The 17,773-nt window shown below is 35.4% G+C and overlaps 1 protein-coding gene across 17 annotated transcripts in view; it reads right to left on the reverse strand.

Moving 5' to 3' along the window:
• Positions 1–17,773, reverse strand: part of ATP2B1 (ATPase plasma membrane Ca2+ transporting 1) — a 118,970-nt gene that overhangs the window by 14,317 nt on the left and 86,880 nt on the right. For all 17 annotated transcript variants that reach the window (XM_073213608.1, XM_017662423.3, XM_073213607.1 and 14 more), the window contains 9 exons: positions 16,987–17,229; positions 15,461–15,702; positions 13,061–13,298; positions 10,331–10,510; positions 9,581–9,668; positions 9,191–9,297; positions 3,209–3,400; positions 2,796–3,009; positions 2,142–2,353 (listed from right to left, as the gene is read on the reverse strand). In XM_073213608.1, the coding sequence (XP_073069709.1) occupies positions 2,142–2,353; positions 2,796–3,009; positions 3,209–3,400; positions 9,191–9,297; positions 9,581–9,668; positions 10,331–10,510; positions 13,061–13,298; positions 15,461–15,702; positions 16,987–17,229 (1,716 nt within the window). The remainder of the gene's footprint in view (positions 1–2,141; positions 2,354–2,795; positions 3,010–3,208; positions 3,401–9,190; positions 9,298–9,580; positions 9,669–10,330; positions 10,511–13,060; positions 13,299–15,460; positions 15,703–16,986; positions 17,230–17,773) is intronic.

The raw sequence follows: 17,773 nt of genomic DNA on the forward strand, positions 1-17,773 counted from the left end.
AAGAGACTAAGTTTCCATACTATTTAACATAGGTCTTATATCAACATGGCACTATAGAATTGTGTATTCAAGTATGTGAAACATTTCCTAAATATGTGTAGAGGGAACCCAGAACTGGGTATAGTTTTCTAAATGTAGGAGCAGCTGGATTAGAGTTCAACAATTTCTTAATCGCAGGATTTCCTAATTTCAGGTTGTTAATGAACAAACTGTCATTTGTCAAGGTCACAGAAACTACTAAGAGGTAACATCTTGACTTGACCCCAGGACTGAGTGATTCCTAAATTCATGCCCATAAGAACTATGGTATATTGCTTTAAGAATCTCCAAGAATAGACACAATTTCCTAAACTGATCTGAGGACGTAAGAGCAGCTGAAGGACTGGAATTTCATGAAACACATTTTAAAAATGTTGGTTCTGTGTTAATTGCTACAAAGTAGAAGAGAAACAAAGAGTTAAAAGGATTACTATATACTTCATGATCTGTCAAAAAAAAAAGTGTGGGGGAAATAGCAATAATCAGCTAGTAAATGAAAGAGACAGAAATCAAATTTAATACAATTTGTAAGATTAAGAACTTCAGGTACCTCAGACCTACAGTCAAGACTTTGGCCAGGCTGTCTTCAAAACAAATAAAATAAGACATGTAAATCCAGGGTTATGGTCTCCTACGCAGCTGATTGTCTATAGGTACAGTTTAGAGTGTGGATCCACGAGAAGAGAAGGAACATGCGCTGGAGTGCAAACCCACACACTGCCTGGGTTCCGCCTGCTGCTATGCCAACAGGACCCCAGCAACAACATGAAACCTGCGGCCGGAATAGTGTGATTCACAAAGCTGTTGATTACATCCTGGCACATGCTCCTTATCTCACGGTGGAGTTCTAATAAACAGAGCAGTGGCTGATCCACAGACCACATTTTGAGTAATAAAGGCTTATTTATAAGGCACTGAAGAATGACATTTCACATTGTTTTGGGTATATCAACCTTTACATTTTTGCAACCCATGTATATTGAAAACAGATAAAATGAAACCAACTCATAAGAAGTAAAAGCTAAAATTTTGGTGTGTCATAAGCAATAATTTTGAAAAAATATGAATAAAATAATTCCACAAGATACATGGCAAGTAAGCAATACTTCCCTTAAAGTTTATAGAAAATGAAAGTTAAAACTCAATCAATTTTGACAGAAATAATTAAGTCTAGGGTTTGGGATTTTGGTATCCACACTGCATGGGATATAGGCTGAATATACAAAATCCTTCAATCTTCATTTTGAAACAAGCACCATCCCTGTCTGAGTCCACTGTTGAAAAGCTTTTTAATTTTTTTATATCTTATAGTGTTTACTGATTTCCTGGATTGATTGCACACCAATCATTTACCTGTTTTTTATTCCAGATTGTACTATTAACAATCATTTGCCTAAACAATCATTTGCCACAGACTCCAAGATGATATAAAAGCATAGGTTTAACATATAGCTAGTTAAATAAAATAACCATATGCAAAGTGATCCTTAGGGCTGTTCTAGAGTGATCTCTACAAAAGTGGGAACATTTTTAGTCATTCTTATTCATTCTCAATCCCACTCTTCACAACCCATTTCCCCCTCCCTTTTCCACTTTGTTCTGACAGTATTAAAACATGAAAAACTGGCACATACCAACAAGATGCAGCCATTTTGTAACTTTTTATTATTTAATAATAAACTCAGCTGTAGAACTACAACTACAACTAGTATTAATCACTAGAAGTAATTAAGTGATCACTCTAGCTAGACTAGAAAGTGGTAAACTGTAAGATTTACCTTAAATAATGTCAAAATTATAATAGTTTGGTAACAATGCTATAGACAATCAGGATTCGACAGAATGTGAAGTACAACCACAGAACCAGTAGGGCAATTAAAATAGCATTAAGCTTAACATAATCTTCTCACATGTAGAATTTCAAGATACCACAAATTTTCATGAGTTACAGTTAAAATAAGCTTTTTTTTTTTAGATGTCATTAAGGTAATACACAGAAGCCCCAACATAAGCAGCAATCAAGTAGCTTCTAGAACAAGCCTCTTTACTTAATATCTCCCAAATAATAATCCAATTGGAAACTATCTTTTCCAATTACCCACCTGTACCACAAAAGTGCCTAAAACAATTGTGCAGAAGATGGCATTATTAAAGATTCCTTCAAACACATTTCTTTCACCATGAATTTTCCGGGCATTTATTTCGTTGAAAAGTTGCATCAGCACAAAGGTATTAAAAACAATAGTATAATGTTCCGAAGGAGGTGCATGCAAAGGAGCATTTCTTCCACTGTCAATATCAAAAAACTTTTCTCCTGAAAGAATGAAAAATTACTATCTTGTAATTATCATACAAAATAACATTTCAAAGAAATACACAATAAAATCTAGCCAGACCTTTATTTGATCTTGAATGATGGCACAGAAAGAGTTGGAAGGGACCTGGGATTATTTAGTACAATTCTTGTTAAAAAATGAAGAAAATGAAATCCCCAAAACTGTGGTGACATCCTCAAGATCATGTATCTAGAGTCAGCAGTAGAGCCAGGAGGAGAGATTAGGACTCTTTCTACTTCCCCTCACCGTCACACTGCCTCCCCAACTTACTAAACATCCCCTGTTAAGGAGGAGAAATTAAATGGGGAGTCAGAAACAGAACAACTTATGTTTTTGAAAGATGTGTAACATTAAAACATCTGGGATGCTATTAGCTGGGAACAGAAACAACTGAAGCTTTATCAGGCAATGAAGTCTTACCAGCAAACAAGAGTGTAAATACTACTACAAGTTGATAGAATGCATGACCCAAAATATTCTTCATCATCGTGCGTGAGATGAGAGGCTTATTTCTACCATAAGGCTTCCGAAGCAAGAGAGACTCAGTGGGGGGTTCAGTTGCCAGAGCCAGGGAAGCGAGCGTGTCCATTATGAGGTTTACCCACAGCATCTGCACAGCCTTAAGCGGTGAATCCTAGAAAAGATAGGTTTCCTAATAGACATTCACAACTATTCAGGGACTCAGCAATTCCCAGGAAGCCTTTTGTACTTAAAGACTTAACATTTTTATATTAACTAACCAAAAATGGTAAGCTTCAGCTTGTTTAAATTTTCAAGTACTTTAAACAGCCATATTAGACATAGTTTTTTCAATGAACAAACTGTCAACCTACTTGAGTGATACAGGCGCCCGTGAAAGCAACAATCACTGCTACTACATTAACAGTAAGCTGGAACTGAAGGAATTTTGAGATGCTGTCATAGACATTTCGTCCCCACATCACTGCTTTAACAATGCTTGTAAAGTTGTCATCTGTGAGAATAATATCAGATGCTTCTTTAGCTACGTCAGTTCCAGCGATACCCTATTAAAAAAAATCTGTGAATTAGACTAAATGTTTAAAGTATTCTTTCAAATATTTGAAAGGATAATATACAATAAACAAAAACTTACCAGTATACTTAATAATTGACTTAAACTTACTGTAAAAGGTAATACAGTTGGTTTATGCTATCTCTCAGGAAGAGTTGCTATCTTAATAGAAATCAAATATAAACAATGAGACATTGAAAGTAAAATTTAAATGGGGTTAAAAAAAAAAGAGGAATAGACACACGCATTACCCAAATTCCTTCTAAAAGTCACACAAAAAGATATCATAAAAAACAGAAACTCACAAAAAACCAAAAAAGAAAGTGGGAAAGGATACTGCAAAAAAAAAAAAATCTTCTTAAAAGGCTGGAAAGCAGATAACCAAATAATAAGTAATTCAGCTGACCCTAGAGAGCTGAATTCTAAGCCAATGGATGGGAAAACAGAAATAGCCCTTTTTTGTACTACAGAACTCTCCTAAATAAGGCTCAGGACTTGGCAGTACCAAACAGCACTGGCAGTAGGGGTGAAGGTGTGAAGAAAAACAGGAAGATAGTTGTAAAGTCTACTGAAGATACAGAGGTACTTAGAAGGTCCAAACCAAGGACAACAATGTCCATTGACAGTAGAATGTGATGGATTGCTAAGTCGTGGATTAATCAAAGTAAATGAACCACAGCTTCTTTTTATAACACAGATGAACAGCGATGAATAAAGGAAGTTGGACTCAAGTATATAACATACGTTTCTTATGTACAAAGTTTAAAAACAGACAAAAGCCATCTTCAGAATACTGGTTATCCTTGCAGAGAGATAGTGTAGTAATAAGAAGGGACTGTGACCAAGGCATCTGGAGGATTAGCTAATATTCTCTTTCTTGCCTTGCCAGGTCTGTCCACATGTGACAATCCACTCAGTTATTTACTTATTACTTAGACTTTTCTGTGTGCATGTTATATGTTAATAAAAAAATTAAAAGGAAAGGCAGCTAGATCCTCAGACCCCTTCCCAAGTCCATGCAACCAGGCAATTTTCCATACCGTCTGACCTGGCAGAAGACTGCCTGCTAATTTGCCAGAGAGGGAAGGTCTAGGCTGAAGGCTACCAAGCACTGCTGAGCAGAGGGGTGCTATTTTGAAAAAGATCAGTTGGTAACTGTTTAATGTTGAGACCACCAGTCTTCCTTCTTTACCTGTTTCCCAGAATGCCAATATTCAGGATTACCCTCAAGGCAGGAGGTATGAAGATCGTTTTCTGGGAAATCTGATCATCTTTAAAGACATAAAAATACTGCAAATTCAAGGTACCCTAAGGAGGGGAAATGGCCAAGCCAGATCACTTTACTGAGCAGCTCCCAGTTGAGAGCAAGCCTATACAGGCCCAACCAAGGCTTTCCAGGTTTTCAGCTTCCCATCATTAAATATGTAGAGACAACCATGTATCACCCAACAGTGGAGGAAAGCACTACCTGAAGGGCAAAGACTAAACCAAAAGGCAAATGGAGATGCAGATTCTATAGAGATAAAAGCTTACTTAAAAAAAAAACTAAATCCATAGAAAGGTAAAAGATACATCAATGAAAACAAGAACAAAAACTCAGAGATCCAAAAACAGCTCTTGGAAATTAAATCTATGACCCCAGACATGAAAAACAACAGAATTTGAGGAACTATCCCTGAAAATAAAGCAAGACAAAAGTATGGTAAAGAGGAAAAAAGAGACAAGACAATAAGTCTAAGAAATCCAAAAACCAGGGGAGTTTTCTACAAAGAAAGAGTGGAGAGGAAATAAGACTGGTGTAAGACAATTACACAAAATTGAAGAAAGTGAGTTTTCATAGTAGAAAATTTCTCTGAGATGAATCACCATGACATATCACATTTCAGAGGACTGAAAACAAAAAAAGACACACATATCTCCAGAAAGGAAAAAAAAGGAGTGAAGATGGAGAGGTTAGTCATAAACATAATAAAAAAGCTTCTCATGAATGCGTTTTTTCAGGAAGCTTTTGAAGGAGACAGCTCTACTTACTATAGGAAGGAATAATAAACCAAAAGACGATGACATTGAATCCAGGATCCAACATAAGAGAGAAAGAAATAGGAGAATACTTAGATACGGAGAAAAACAAGACAGGTGTGTGGCATGCTGAGCAAACAGTCCAGTTTGGGACTATCAGAAGATTTGGGAGAGGTATTTCTAAGAAGGTAAGATTAGTAAAAGCACCAGATGTCTCTGATGAAATAAAGGAGAATGTAGTGATGAATTAGTGTTGGGCACACAGTAGAAAAACTAAGCAAAATAAATAAACAGACCAAATTTCAAACTGAAAAAATAAAACTAAAAATAAAGTGAATGAAAAAGACAACTCACAGGGAATACAGAGTTGTGTGAAGAAGTAAGAGTAATTACAGTCGATCCACCTGGCTCAGTGTAGAAGAGCATTTTCAATCATAATAAAGGCCACAGATCAATCTATCCAAAATTACATGTAACTCTGCCAGAAGAATGACAGAGTAGGTTGTGCATGAATGCAAACAGGGGTAAAAGCAGTGTGTGTGCCTGTGAAAGGTGCTAAATCTAAATCAGTATCTTGGTGAGAAGTAACAAATAGTTAATCAAAAAATGAGGTGGAAGAAATGTGTGGTAGGGGATTTAGGTATTAAGTCTCACTGAACTATCTGACTTTTGAAATGCTATGCGTATAATAAGTTTTTAAAAAAATCAAGCTTTTCTCGAAATAGTCAATGAAGAACAATTTTAATTTATACTTTTAGTCTCTAGCTCCTAATCTGAGTATTTTACTTTCAATGTGCAACATATTTAACACATCTAAGCTCAACAGGTTTCCCTGCCTCTAGTCTTTCTCCCTTTACAAATGCAAATCTCATCACTCTCGTGTTCAAAATCCTTCAATATTTAAAAAGTTGCTTTAAGATGTTAAGCAGTGCCCAAATAAAAACTGGTTCCATAGTCAAATAGTCAAACAAATATGGGAAACTTTATACCAAAAAAAGTTACACAGCTTTTTATGAACTTCTCTGAGCTGTACGCTAACATGCAGTGAGCCTCCAAATTTCTTCTATTCCATCAGAAGTCTGCTTGGGAAGTGATAATTTACAGGTTAAAAGACCAAATCCCTTACCTTGGGAGTCAGGCCCTTTTCAGGCAGCTCCTGGCCTACCCTCCCTGTGCTCACGCCTTCATGTTAGCTTGTTAAACTACTTGTATTCATGGAGACTCTCTTGGTTCTAGTTTTCTACATGCTCTTCTCCATTGTGAGGCTCAAATGGCACCTCCAGAAAACCTGTCCCAGTCCTACAGACAGATCAAGGACTTCTTCCTTCAGGCAGTCAGTGTGTTCAGATTAGTCTTTCAATGGCTGCCACTAAGCTTTCAATTCTATTTCCTTACGTGCTGAATGAAGCTTTAGGAGGCAGCAACTGCTCACTTGCAGTGATTCTGGACAAGAATACTGAAAACAGCTTCTTAATAATGCTTGTAGAATAAACAAATGGATCCCTTATTAATCCAAAGTTTAAAGACAGTATTTTGATTACCTTAGGGTAGATTTACTACCATACATGTATTTGGTTATTAAAATACACCATGGCATTCAGTCTTTGATGACAGAAATATCTGTATGTGTGGTTAACTCATTTGGTTAAGAATAATATAATATAATAATGTAATCATATTTTAAAGGTACCACAGAGGCCAGCCACCTAAATGAATTCTAAGGGGAGTGGCCAAATAAGGGGAAATGCCAGACCTCTTTTGCAAGCTAATTATGTATTTACATTAGAGTTCTTTTGTACCTCTTACTTTACTGTTGTAAATTTTATTTTAATGTTGAATTTGCTAAATATACATATTGTACCTCCCTATATATAGATAGCGTGAGTGAGCGTGAGAAAGAAAGGATGAGGGGGAGGGGAAGAATATATAGTGTTCTAAAGGGCTATTTCTGCCTGAAAAATAAAAGTGTGGAAAGGACTAATCAATAGCAACTTCTTGTAGGTATCTAATAAAAGCCCAAGACAAATAATTTTGTCTTTCAGCATTAAAATATGAAATTGAAGAACTGAACAAACACACAAAGTAAATTCAAGCTTGAGCAAAAGCTTGCTTTCAAGTCCAAGTCACTAAGCACTTATTCTTTCTCTGTATTTAAAAAATAAATTTAGATTTTTGGTTGTGCTACCTAAAGAAAAATGTGGTACAATAGGCTTAAAACTTCATGGGCTTAAAATTAAAAAAAGCAGCCCCTCTACTGTGTTTTTGTTTGTATCGCTTTATTTACCAGTATTTACTTAAAACCTTAGTATCTACCTTAAACACTTAAGTTTCGGAAGAAAATTGTTTTCTATTTTAAAATGCATTGTATGTAAATGCCTTCCTGGTCAGCTGTCCAGGTGACAGTGGCAGTAAGAATTCTGTTAAGTGCTCATGGACAGCAGTGAGTGATCCTGTGTTCCTACAGTGAAAGACCCTGTTCGCCTACAGTGGAAGAGAAGCACATAAATCTCTTCACAAGTTCACACCAATGCGGTACTACCAAGTGTATTAAGTTTTCTGGCATAGGGTATGGTAGGGATCTCTTGGTTTAACTATTGGCTGAGAGCACTTTACCCATATATTCCTCTTTTTTCATCTCCTTCACTTCTGTTGAAAGGCTGCCACCATGGTGGTGATTCTACTACACCCCTATTTTAGCAGCAAAATATCAGGGGACAAATTGTGGAAATAAACATTGATACACATACTTATCCTCTTATGTGAAACCTTTGGGGCCAAGACTGTTTGAGAATTCAAAGTCTCTCCCATTTTAGAAAGGTAATGAGGCACATACCTTCTATCATACTCCCAGTGGGGGTGAGCAACTGCACAAACACATTAATATCTCCACAGTGCCTACAAATGTTCACATAAAGTATAACAAATAACATCCTCACATCAGTTCACATTAAATTTTGAAATAAGTCTATTTCAAATTTAGGAAAGAAACATCATTTTCAGATTTTTGGATTTGAGAACTGTGATTATAGACCTGTATTTTCCAAAAATGAAGTTAAGTAGAATTTAAAATTTTCTATGGCACTGAAGGTACAAAAACTCATCCTAACATGGAAAAAATGGAAGAAATAGATTCAGAGATACAACAACCTAATTTCAATCATTAAACATTAATGTATGTATCATATTTATTTCATGATACCCATTTTACTATAAATACTTTTATCAGTACTATGGCTACAGTACAAGAAATCATGAAATGCTGGACATTTCTAGCACTTTAAATAATCAAATCTAAATTAGGATTGGGGGAAAGATTTTTTCCAATCAAAAAAGATTATACCAATTCCATATGAAATGATGACATTCAGTCACTCTTAAGGGACATTTTCAGTTGAGTGGAAGATTCTCAATCATATTCTTAATTTAAATATACTTAACTGTTCCAAGTCTGTCTCCTACTTGAGAGGATTGTTGTAAGGTTCAGATGAAATGACAGACATTTATATATTTCAAAGAGTACAAGGTAAATGTATGATCTTATTGTAACTATTCAAAAGAAGTCATCTTTCAGCCAGATTTCACAACATCAAATAAAGGTAGCATACAAATTAGTTAAGACTTATAAACCAATTTAGGCTTATATATTATTCCTCAAACTAATCTTGATGGACAGTATTTAAAATCAATAGCAATTTAGTAACCAACCAACCAAAAAACCCAGCGAGTAAATTATATCTGAATGCCCGAACAGGTAAGTTCCTACCATTGCAAATCCAACATCGGCTTTCTTTAGCGCCGGGCCATCGTTTGTACCATCCCCAGTTACAGCTACCACCTGGCGTTGTTCAGAGACGGTGCTGTCAATTATACCTGAAATAAAAGCAAACATCCGAAAAATATTCCCTTTTAATTAATAAAATGATTCTGCAGACTATCCTGACTAGCCAGTTTTACAGGCTCAAAGTTAAATATCCTACTTTAGTCCATGAAGATAAACACAATCCACCCAGGGTATCAAAAAGAACTGTACTCAGGTTTTATTAGAAAACATGATAACCATGATTCAATCTAATAATCAGTATCTAGTACTATTTTAGGAAGAGGAACACGTCTGTTTTAAGAAATTGTGAAAATAACTGTAAAATATACGCACCTTTAACCAGTGTATGTTTATCAGTAGGAGATGATCTTGCAAGTACTCGAAGCTTTGGCCAAATCTTGTCTATTCGCTCTTGCTCAATCTGTAAATTTGTGTCCAAGTTAAAATGAACCCAAACCTAGTTTCTTAATTTCATATTAACTATCTGGCATAGGTTATCAGTGGTTCTCAACTGTGGCTTAACAGACCAGCAGCACCTGCAATTTCTGGGAACTTAGTAGAAATACAGACTCGGGAGCAGGGACCTCTGCCTATCTTAACCACTACTCTGGGGTGGAGCCTAGCAATCAATGTTTTAAAAAGCTCTAGGTCGCTTGGAATGCAAAGTCAAGTTAAAGAACTACTGCTATATGTAAGATCACAGCTGAAAAACCTTCCCACTGCCTATGAAAATGGAGACCCTCTAACTTCGGGTAAAAGGCTCAGAGACCTTGGGGTCCCCTAAAATATGTTTCATATATCAACCTTTGCAAACTTACCTCCCTCCCAATACTCGCTAATACATACTGTTCTTCTGAAATTAGACAACAGACTGAAAAAAAAGAGTGCTCACTTCCTTTAGGGCCAACACATCATTTACCCCCTTATTACCTCCTAAAATGCTAGTGTTTTTGATTGTTAGTTAAGGTGCAGGCTGCATTTACTCATGTGTGATGCCTAACACACAGTGCATATTCAATATGTATTTGTTGCATGAAATTCCTAAATACATTAAAAATATACCAAAAAATAAAAAACCCTTACCTCTCCTTTTTCATTTCGTATTCTTCTGTTGAAATCTTTACCTTCCAGGCATAGGAAATCTTCCCCAGGATGTAAAATACCACATTTGGTAGCAATTGCCCGAGCAGTATTAATATTATCACCAGTGACCATCCGCACAGTAATTCCAGCCCTCTGACATTTTTTTATTGCATCTGGTACCTGTTTTACACAGAAAAAATTAATGTTAAGAAAAAAAAAACCCCACTCAACAGTTATGCATTACCTCAGAGTCCCACAAATAATGACTATTTTAATTTCATCTCAAGATATACAAAATTTCTTGAATTAAATTCCAATCTCTTCTTTCTCTTTCTACTGCCACAGTCCTAGTTCAGTCTTCATTTTCAGTTGTCCTCCTACTTATCGTTTGCATTAATTACCAAAGGCTTTTTAAAGCACTTTACCCCTTACTGGCAACCATTAGGCAATTCTTTTCTGGTTTTAGTGCCCAGAAGACACCAGAGTAAAATGTAAAATGCTGGTGTTCTTTAGGATTACTGGCAGCTCATTTTTAATTTTTCACTCCTTATCTTTACCTAGTCTTATACTTTTGTCTAACATCTATGTGCTAATAACTTGCAAATCTACATCTTTCTCTGCTTTACTGTGAGAGTCAGATTCAGAGGCACACATCAGAGAAGTGGACGCTGAATTTGGGTGTCCAAAGGGGAGACCACATTTTCTACACCGGCCCATCTAACAGAAACCTAAGGGTTACATGACCTGTTCCATCTCCCTCACCCTATTCATCCTTCAGGGCAATGAGTCCTGGATTCTCCTTCAAACCTCACTTGCACTTGTTGTCTGAACTACTACAACAGGTTTTTTTTTAAGAAAAAGTAATTTTTTTCTAATACATTTTCTTAAAAATACATGATTCCTCAACTGTTATACCATAAACCAAGTTCTCAGTATAAAAGAGTATCACACTTGAGTGTCAGAGTAGTTTTCTAGATTTATCTAAAATTTTTCTCTACTATCTACAACTTGATAGATGAATAACCTGTGTATTATTTCTGTGCCTGTGCTTCTAGTAAAGTTCCCTTTACCTAGAAGATTCTTTCCTACTACTCTTTAACTAGAAAACCCATACTGATTCTACTAGGGCAGATGCAAATGCCTAGGGGCCATGCAAGTACCATAAATGAAGGAAATACACTGAAAGTGACAAACCCTGAGAGGAGTGCCTAAATGAAAGAGCTACTCAGCTCAGCCTCCTTTTCACCACTTGGTGGAATGAACACCAATGTGGACAGAACCTATAATTTCAAGGAAAGCAGAAATCAAGTTTGGTGTGTACTCTCTCAACTTAATATTTTACACACACACAAATAGAAAAGTTAATATGACTGAAGGTTAAATTTGGCCTTAAGCTGTTTCTGGCTTCTATTGTAAGACCGTTTAAATAAAACATCTCTGGAAGCTTTCATGGCCTACCTAGACAGAATTCTGCCTTCACACTATACCTACCTCTATTATTAAAAAAAAAAAAATCAGTATTTGATTCTGAAAACATCAGTATACTGTATAATACTGTATAAATGTAATATATATCCTGTTACTTCGTTTGAGATAAAAAGCAACCCAAATCTGTCCATCTAAGCACTCAATGATTGGGTGATCTCAGGTTAAACTATGGACAAATAATATTTAAGAAAGACAAACTAACATGTATGAATGACCTGCTGACCACCAAAAACTTCCACTTGGAACTCACAAACTGCCTCTACTTTTACAGATAAGAAACTGAAGAGAAGCCAAGTATCTTGTTCAAGTACCTATCTATGCATGTGCAATAAAGCTGGATTTACCTTAGATCTAATCAATCAAGATTTTCTACATCAGAACTGCAAGGTCCAGAATACTCTCTCAGAGAAAGCTGTTTCCTATTATACTGTCTCATTTTGCTATGAAAGGACACATGTCTCACTTCATGATACTGACAAAATTAAGTGCCACTTACTGTTTAAAAAAAGATAAAGCTCTCCATCAACCTCAATGCCAAGGGCATGATGACAGCAATACATTTTCCAAAGGACAGAAGTTGTAGACACCCTGATCTAATATTGTATTAAGATAAGATTTAAGCCATAAATCAACATATAAAACTTAGGTTTTCCTTTAACCAAAGGTTGGCCAACGTGATCCACTTGGATGTTTCATAAGCATTTGAAACTCTAAAACTCAAGCCTGAATTTACCTTGGTCTCTAAATCAGCTGCTGCTTCTGATTCTCATACTACACTGGTAATACTAACCCATACTGCATTACCATCTACCATTCACTCTTAAAGAATTCTGTAGTCATATGTGGTGAGTGGCTACTGTACTGAACACACAGAACAGTTCTACCATCACAGAATGTTCTATTGGACAATGCTGGCCTAGAGATTGTGAAAACAAATAACCTAACAGCATCTATCATTTAATTTAATATAAACATCAATTGAAAAAAACCTACCCTGTTCAAGGCACTGTGCTAGGTTATGGTGCTATCAACACATAAGATCCTAAAGAGAAGCCGTCTAGCTAAAACCCATAAATAGGTATCATATACATCACAAGCACTATTATTTCATTTATTTTGGATTCATACAGAAAAAAATACAATCACAAACACCAAGCCTGTTCTAGAAAACTGGGTGCAGTCAGTGCCTGGAGCCCTGTGGTTAAGAGATCCCACACATGCAGAGCACGGACGTTTCACCACCTCAGGTCTCACGGGGTCTTCAATCCCCACGACAGCAATGCACGTGAGGCCGGTGACAATATCATTTTCATTATCCCACTCTGGTTCTGGTTCTCCTGCTGGGAAATCTCTGAATGCAAGACATATGGTTCTCAAGCCTTCTGACGCCATCGGTTCAATCACAGTTTTTACAATATCATCACGGTCCCTTGGTCTGAACACTTTTGCCTCACCATTAGCGCTCAAGATTTTGAAACACCTAAAAGGAAATGTTGAATCCAAACTCAATAATTAACAAAAATAATGGTTAATGCCATTTAAGTGAACTGGAAGGGCTAGAAATCATGGGATCTATACCTGCAATTCAGAGAAATTACCTACATTGCATACAGACTTACATCATATTCTTTTTTCACCCTCCCCTTTACAAAGTAATTCTACTTTTTATGTTAGAGTTCTTCTACTTTATCAGTTACTCCAGATATTCTCTAACCTTCTTTTTTGGAAATGCAACGCTTTTAAATTTTTACAAAGAACCCCTAGTGGCAGAGGAGAATAAACTACATAGTCCTGTCCAATTTGGTACAGAATTTAGACATTAATTTTAATAAACACAAAATTCACAAATATTTTCTTCTTTTAAAGTAAAAAGCCAAGTTCAATCCACCCCTTACCTGAGATGGTGTTTCATCACCTATATTCTTTTAACCATGAAAGAAAAAAAATAACTTATTGTTAAAATAAGCATTCTATTAGAATGAGAGAGATAATGCCAAAATAGATTTATTTTCAGTGACACTAACTACAACCATTTAATTATGTAGTAAATAAAAGTTACACTGTACATTTTGCTATTTAAAGTGTGTTTTTCGCATTGCCTTTGTATGCTCTTCTCCCTTGGTGATAACACCTCCTCCTGCTTCTAATGCAGGTGATTCCCAAATCCACATCTTGTTTTGTTTTCCAAAGCCCTACATCACTGCTGAAGTGTTCCACTCAGATACTGCACCAGTATCCTAAATTCACTGCAAGCAAGACTAAAAGCTGCCTCCTCATTGCCCATCCAAGACATCAATGCAATGTATCTCAATGTAATCTCAATAATCTCAATGTAAATCTAAAATCTCACCTGAAAACTTACTTTTCCCTCAGACACTTATACACCAGACTCCATGCAAGATGTTTCATATGTACTATTCTACTTAACTGTCACAGGGTCAGTGGTCATCACCTTTTTTGTCAGTGGAGGAAAATGGAAGCTAAGGAAAGAATCTGCCTGACATTCCAAAGCTAGTTAGTTGCAGAAGAGTCAAAGCCTAATCAGTTTTGATTAAAAAATTTCCCCTGTACTATCTGCTGCCCAAACAAGCTATGGATGAGACAGTTTTCTAACCTTTTACACTGAAATCAGATAACCTAGCATACAGTGAAGGGAAGAAAGCTCTATAGGGCCAGTGTGCTACTAAGCCCATCACTACTCAGCTGAACCATACAACTAACTATTCCCCCAGTATGGCTTTGCTATTCCCACATCCTTTCCACTAGTGTGGTTTCCTTCACCTTGATGTTCTTCACACCAAAATCTATTTTAAATGCCACATCCTTCATCATACGATCTAATTTTTTGTACCCATCTGTCATATGCTGCCTTTTCAATAAAATATTTACATACCTGTCTCTGCTAAACCTGTTAGACTATAATCTATCATGTGTTCATTAAAATAATACTGGATTATAATCTACATATAAGCAAATTAAAAGTAAAAATATTTTAAATGTTTTAATTTCAAATGAGTTCTAATTTTCCAAAATTGCTCTTTATTTTTGTTTTCTTTTCTGGGAAAACAGTAAAGAGATTACCACTCAAAATGGTAATAACACGAGATATTTAAATATGACAATGCAGCAGCATAAATGTGATAAAACTCCACTCTGATATAAAAGAATTATCAATATCTAGTTTTAATTGCTATCCTAAAAGTTAGTCTATAATTGCTATCCTAAAAGTTAATCTATAATTCATTCATACATTTTTTTTGTCTACTATCTACAGTGCAATGTTGAAGATATAAACTTGACTTTTTCTTCACAAGAGGCTTTTACTTTTTATGATCCTCTATAACAACTAAATCAACATGTCTAAAAACAAATAGCAAGGTCTAGTTTATTAAATCTACCAGATTGAATGTAATGGTTTTCTTTTCCTGTAGCAAAATATTTAGAAATAAAAGCTAGGGTACAGAAATGGCAGAATACCATCAACAAATATCTGGATACCATTAAAATATACTAAAAAGCTCTGAGGTCCTATCAAATGCCTGATGTTCACAAAAAAAGAAAATAACACCAATAACAACATAGTAATTATTCCATAAAGCAACTATAATGAGCAATTTATTCATCTAAGCATTTTACTCTTACTTTTTCAGAATTATCTCAGATGCACCCTTGCTGAATATTCGGTAACTTCCATCTGAATGTTTCAGGACAGTGCTCATGGACTTCCTCACAGAATTGAAGGTGTAAACTTTGTATAGTGCTTCTTCTGGTATTTCATTTCTAACATCCTGATAATCCCGTTTTAGATCCAAAAGAAGTCCCAACAAGGCACATTCAGTTTTATTACCAACATGACGAGGCAATCCACCCTCTTTCTCTGGTGGCTAAAAGACAAAAAGGTTTAGAAACTAGTATCATCTTCTTTCTCTACGACAGTTTAATCTGTAATGTAAAACAGAATGTGACATTCTAAAACAAAATTATGCAGGTAATTTCTACTAATACTAGCATTTCAAAGGGGGAAACAGAAAAGTGAGGGGGAAAGACTCTCTGGGGTGAGAATGACACAGATTCTGATCTCAGCCCTGCCAGTCACTGGCTGTGTGAACTTTTGGCGAGTTACACTGCTGTGGTATTTGGCTCCACGTGCACTTGTGACCCAAGAATTAAGTGACAGAAGACATGTAAAGTTTAAAGCTGGTTCCTAACGCATAGTGGGACTTAATATTTTTTATTCCTTTCCTTTTCCCATCCTATTTTCATTGAACATTTATGTAAAATAATTCAAAATTAAATGTGTATGCATTAAGATAAAGCACTGTTGCCTTAAATATATAAACTTTATTTCCTTCATAGTTTCTTCACAAATACCACCTTATGCAACCATCATAACAGAATTAAGAGATGTGACCACCTTTACTTAAACAATTGAAGATAGTAAAGCTCGAATTTTTAGCTAGTAAAAGGCAAAGCTAGATCTAGAACCAAGATCCTATAATTTTCCAGTCCAAGTATCCAATTCATGCATATTTTCACTAAACAACTTGCAATATTAATTTTGTTCAGTCTTTACCCATAAATCACCAGAACACATATCAACTCAATTGCATGCTTTATGATGTAAATTAAGACTTTTAAAACTTGCAAAGCTGAAAATATTTCATCCTAAGGTAGCACAACTCTGGAATTACTCTATTGAGTTAGTTCCAAAAGGTCTAAAGGTCACCTTATATGTAAAAGCTACTGAGAAACCAAACAGAACATATAATCAGAATATACAAATACAATTTTAAGTTGATATCTGGCTTCAAAGCTTTCTCTAGAAAATTGAAAGTTGACTTTCTATAATAAGATAGCCTGGTATTTCACAAAAGCAGCTCGAAAATTTAAAATTTAAATTGTTCTGGTTTTAATTCCTGAGAGTTTCTAAACACAGGAAACTTAAATGGAGAGAAAAATACAAGTAAACAACATATACAATGATGAAGAGATCTCGTGAAACAAACTGTTATCAAGGAAACATACACATATGAATATTTAAAAACAATACATTTCACTTCTTATTTTTTATAGACAGTAATGGTAGGTCTGAAGAGCTGTATATAATCTAATCATTATATTACATATTCAGATTTTCATTTATAAATTAATTACTGAAGAAACCTTACCAATATTTTTGATGTATAAGCACAATTCACAGAGATTCCTGTTACAAGATAGGACAAAATATTTGGTGGAATAGCTTCTGCCTCAGGAATCTTTTTATAATGTTTTTCATTTATGTAAGCTTGAACAACTGTCATTCTGTTCATTGTCAATGTTCCTGTTTTATCTGAACAAATAGCTGTAGCATTTCCCATGGTTTCACAAGCATCCAGATGCCTTACTAAGTTATTATCTTTCATCATTTTCTACAGTGACAGAAAAAATCTAGTTAGGCTACATATAAAACCAATCACACTTTATTACATTTTAAAATCAGAACTAAAACTACCAGATATGTATAAATACACAGTATAAAGCACCAATTTAATCCTGGAAGAATTTTAGTGTATCTAACCTATGCATATAAACTCAAGAGAGTATTAGGTTTCTGTGGTTTTGATTTTACCACTGAATAAACAGAATCTAGTAAATGAATACAGACACCTGCACCCATATGCAAATCACGTTGACTATATGCCTCCAACAGCTTCTGTGAAGTGTCCACACATGACAACAGCAATGACAATCTACTCTAAGTGCAGAGGTACTTACAACAGGGTTAGTGTATATTACACGTAAGGATTAAATCTCCTTGGCAAATGGACAATAAATGATTCTTGTATGAGTCACCAGACTTCCATCAGTAAAAATACAGAGCTTACGGGCATGTAATTATCCAATTTTTTTTTTTTGGGAGGGGGGGACTTGACTGAGTTAACACATCAAAACCAGAATCGGTCATTTTTATGT

Source organism: Manis javanica, chromosome 10 (assembly GCF_040802235.1).
Source record: "Manis javanica isolate MJ-LG chromosome 10, MJ_LKY, whole genome shotgun sequence".
In the NCBI taxonomy this organism is placed as follows: Eukaryota; Metazoa; Chordata; class Mammalia; order Pholidota; family Manidae; genus Manis; species Manis javanica.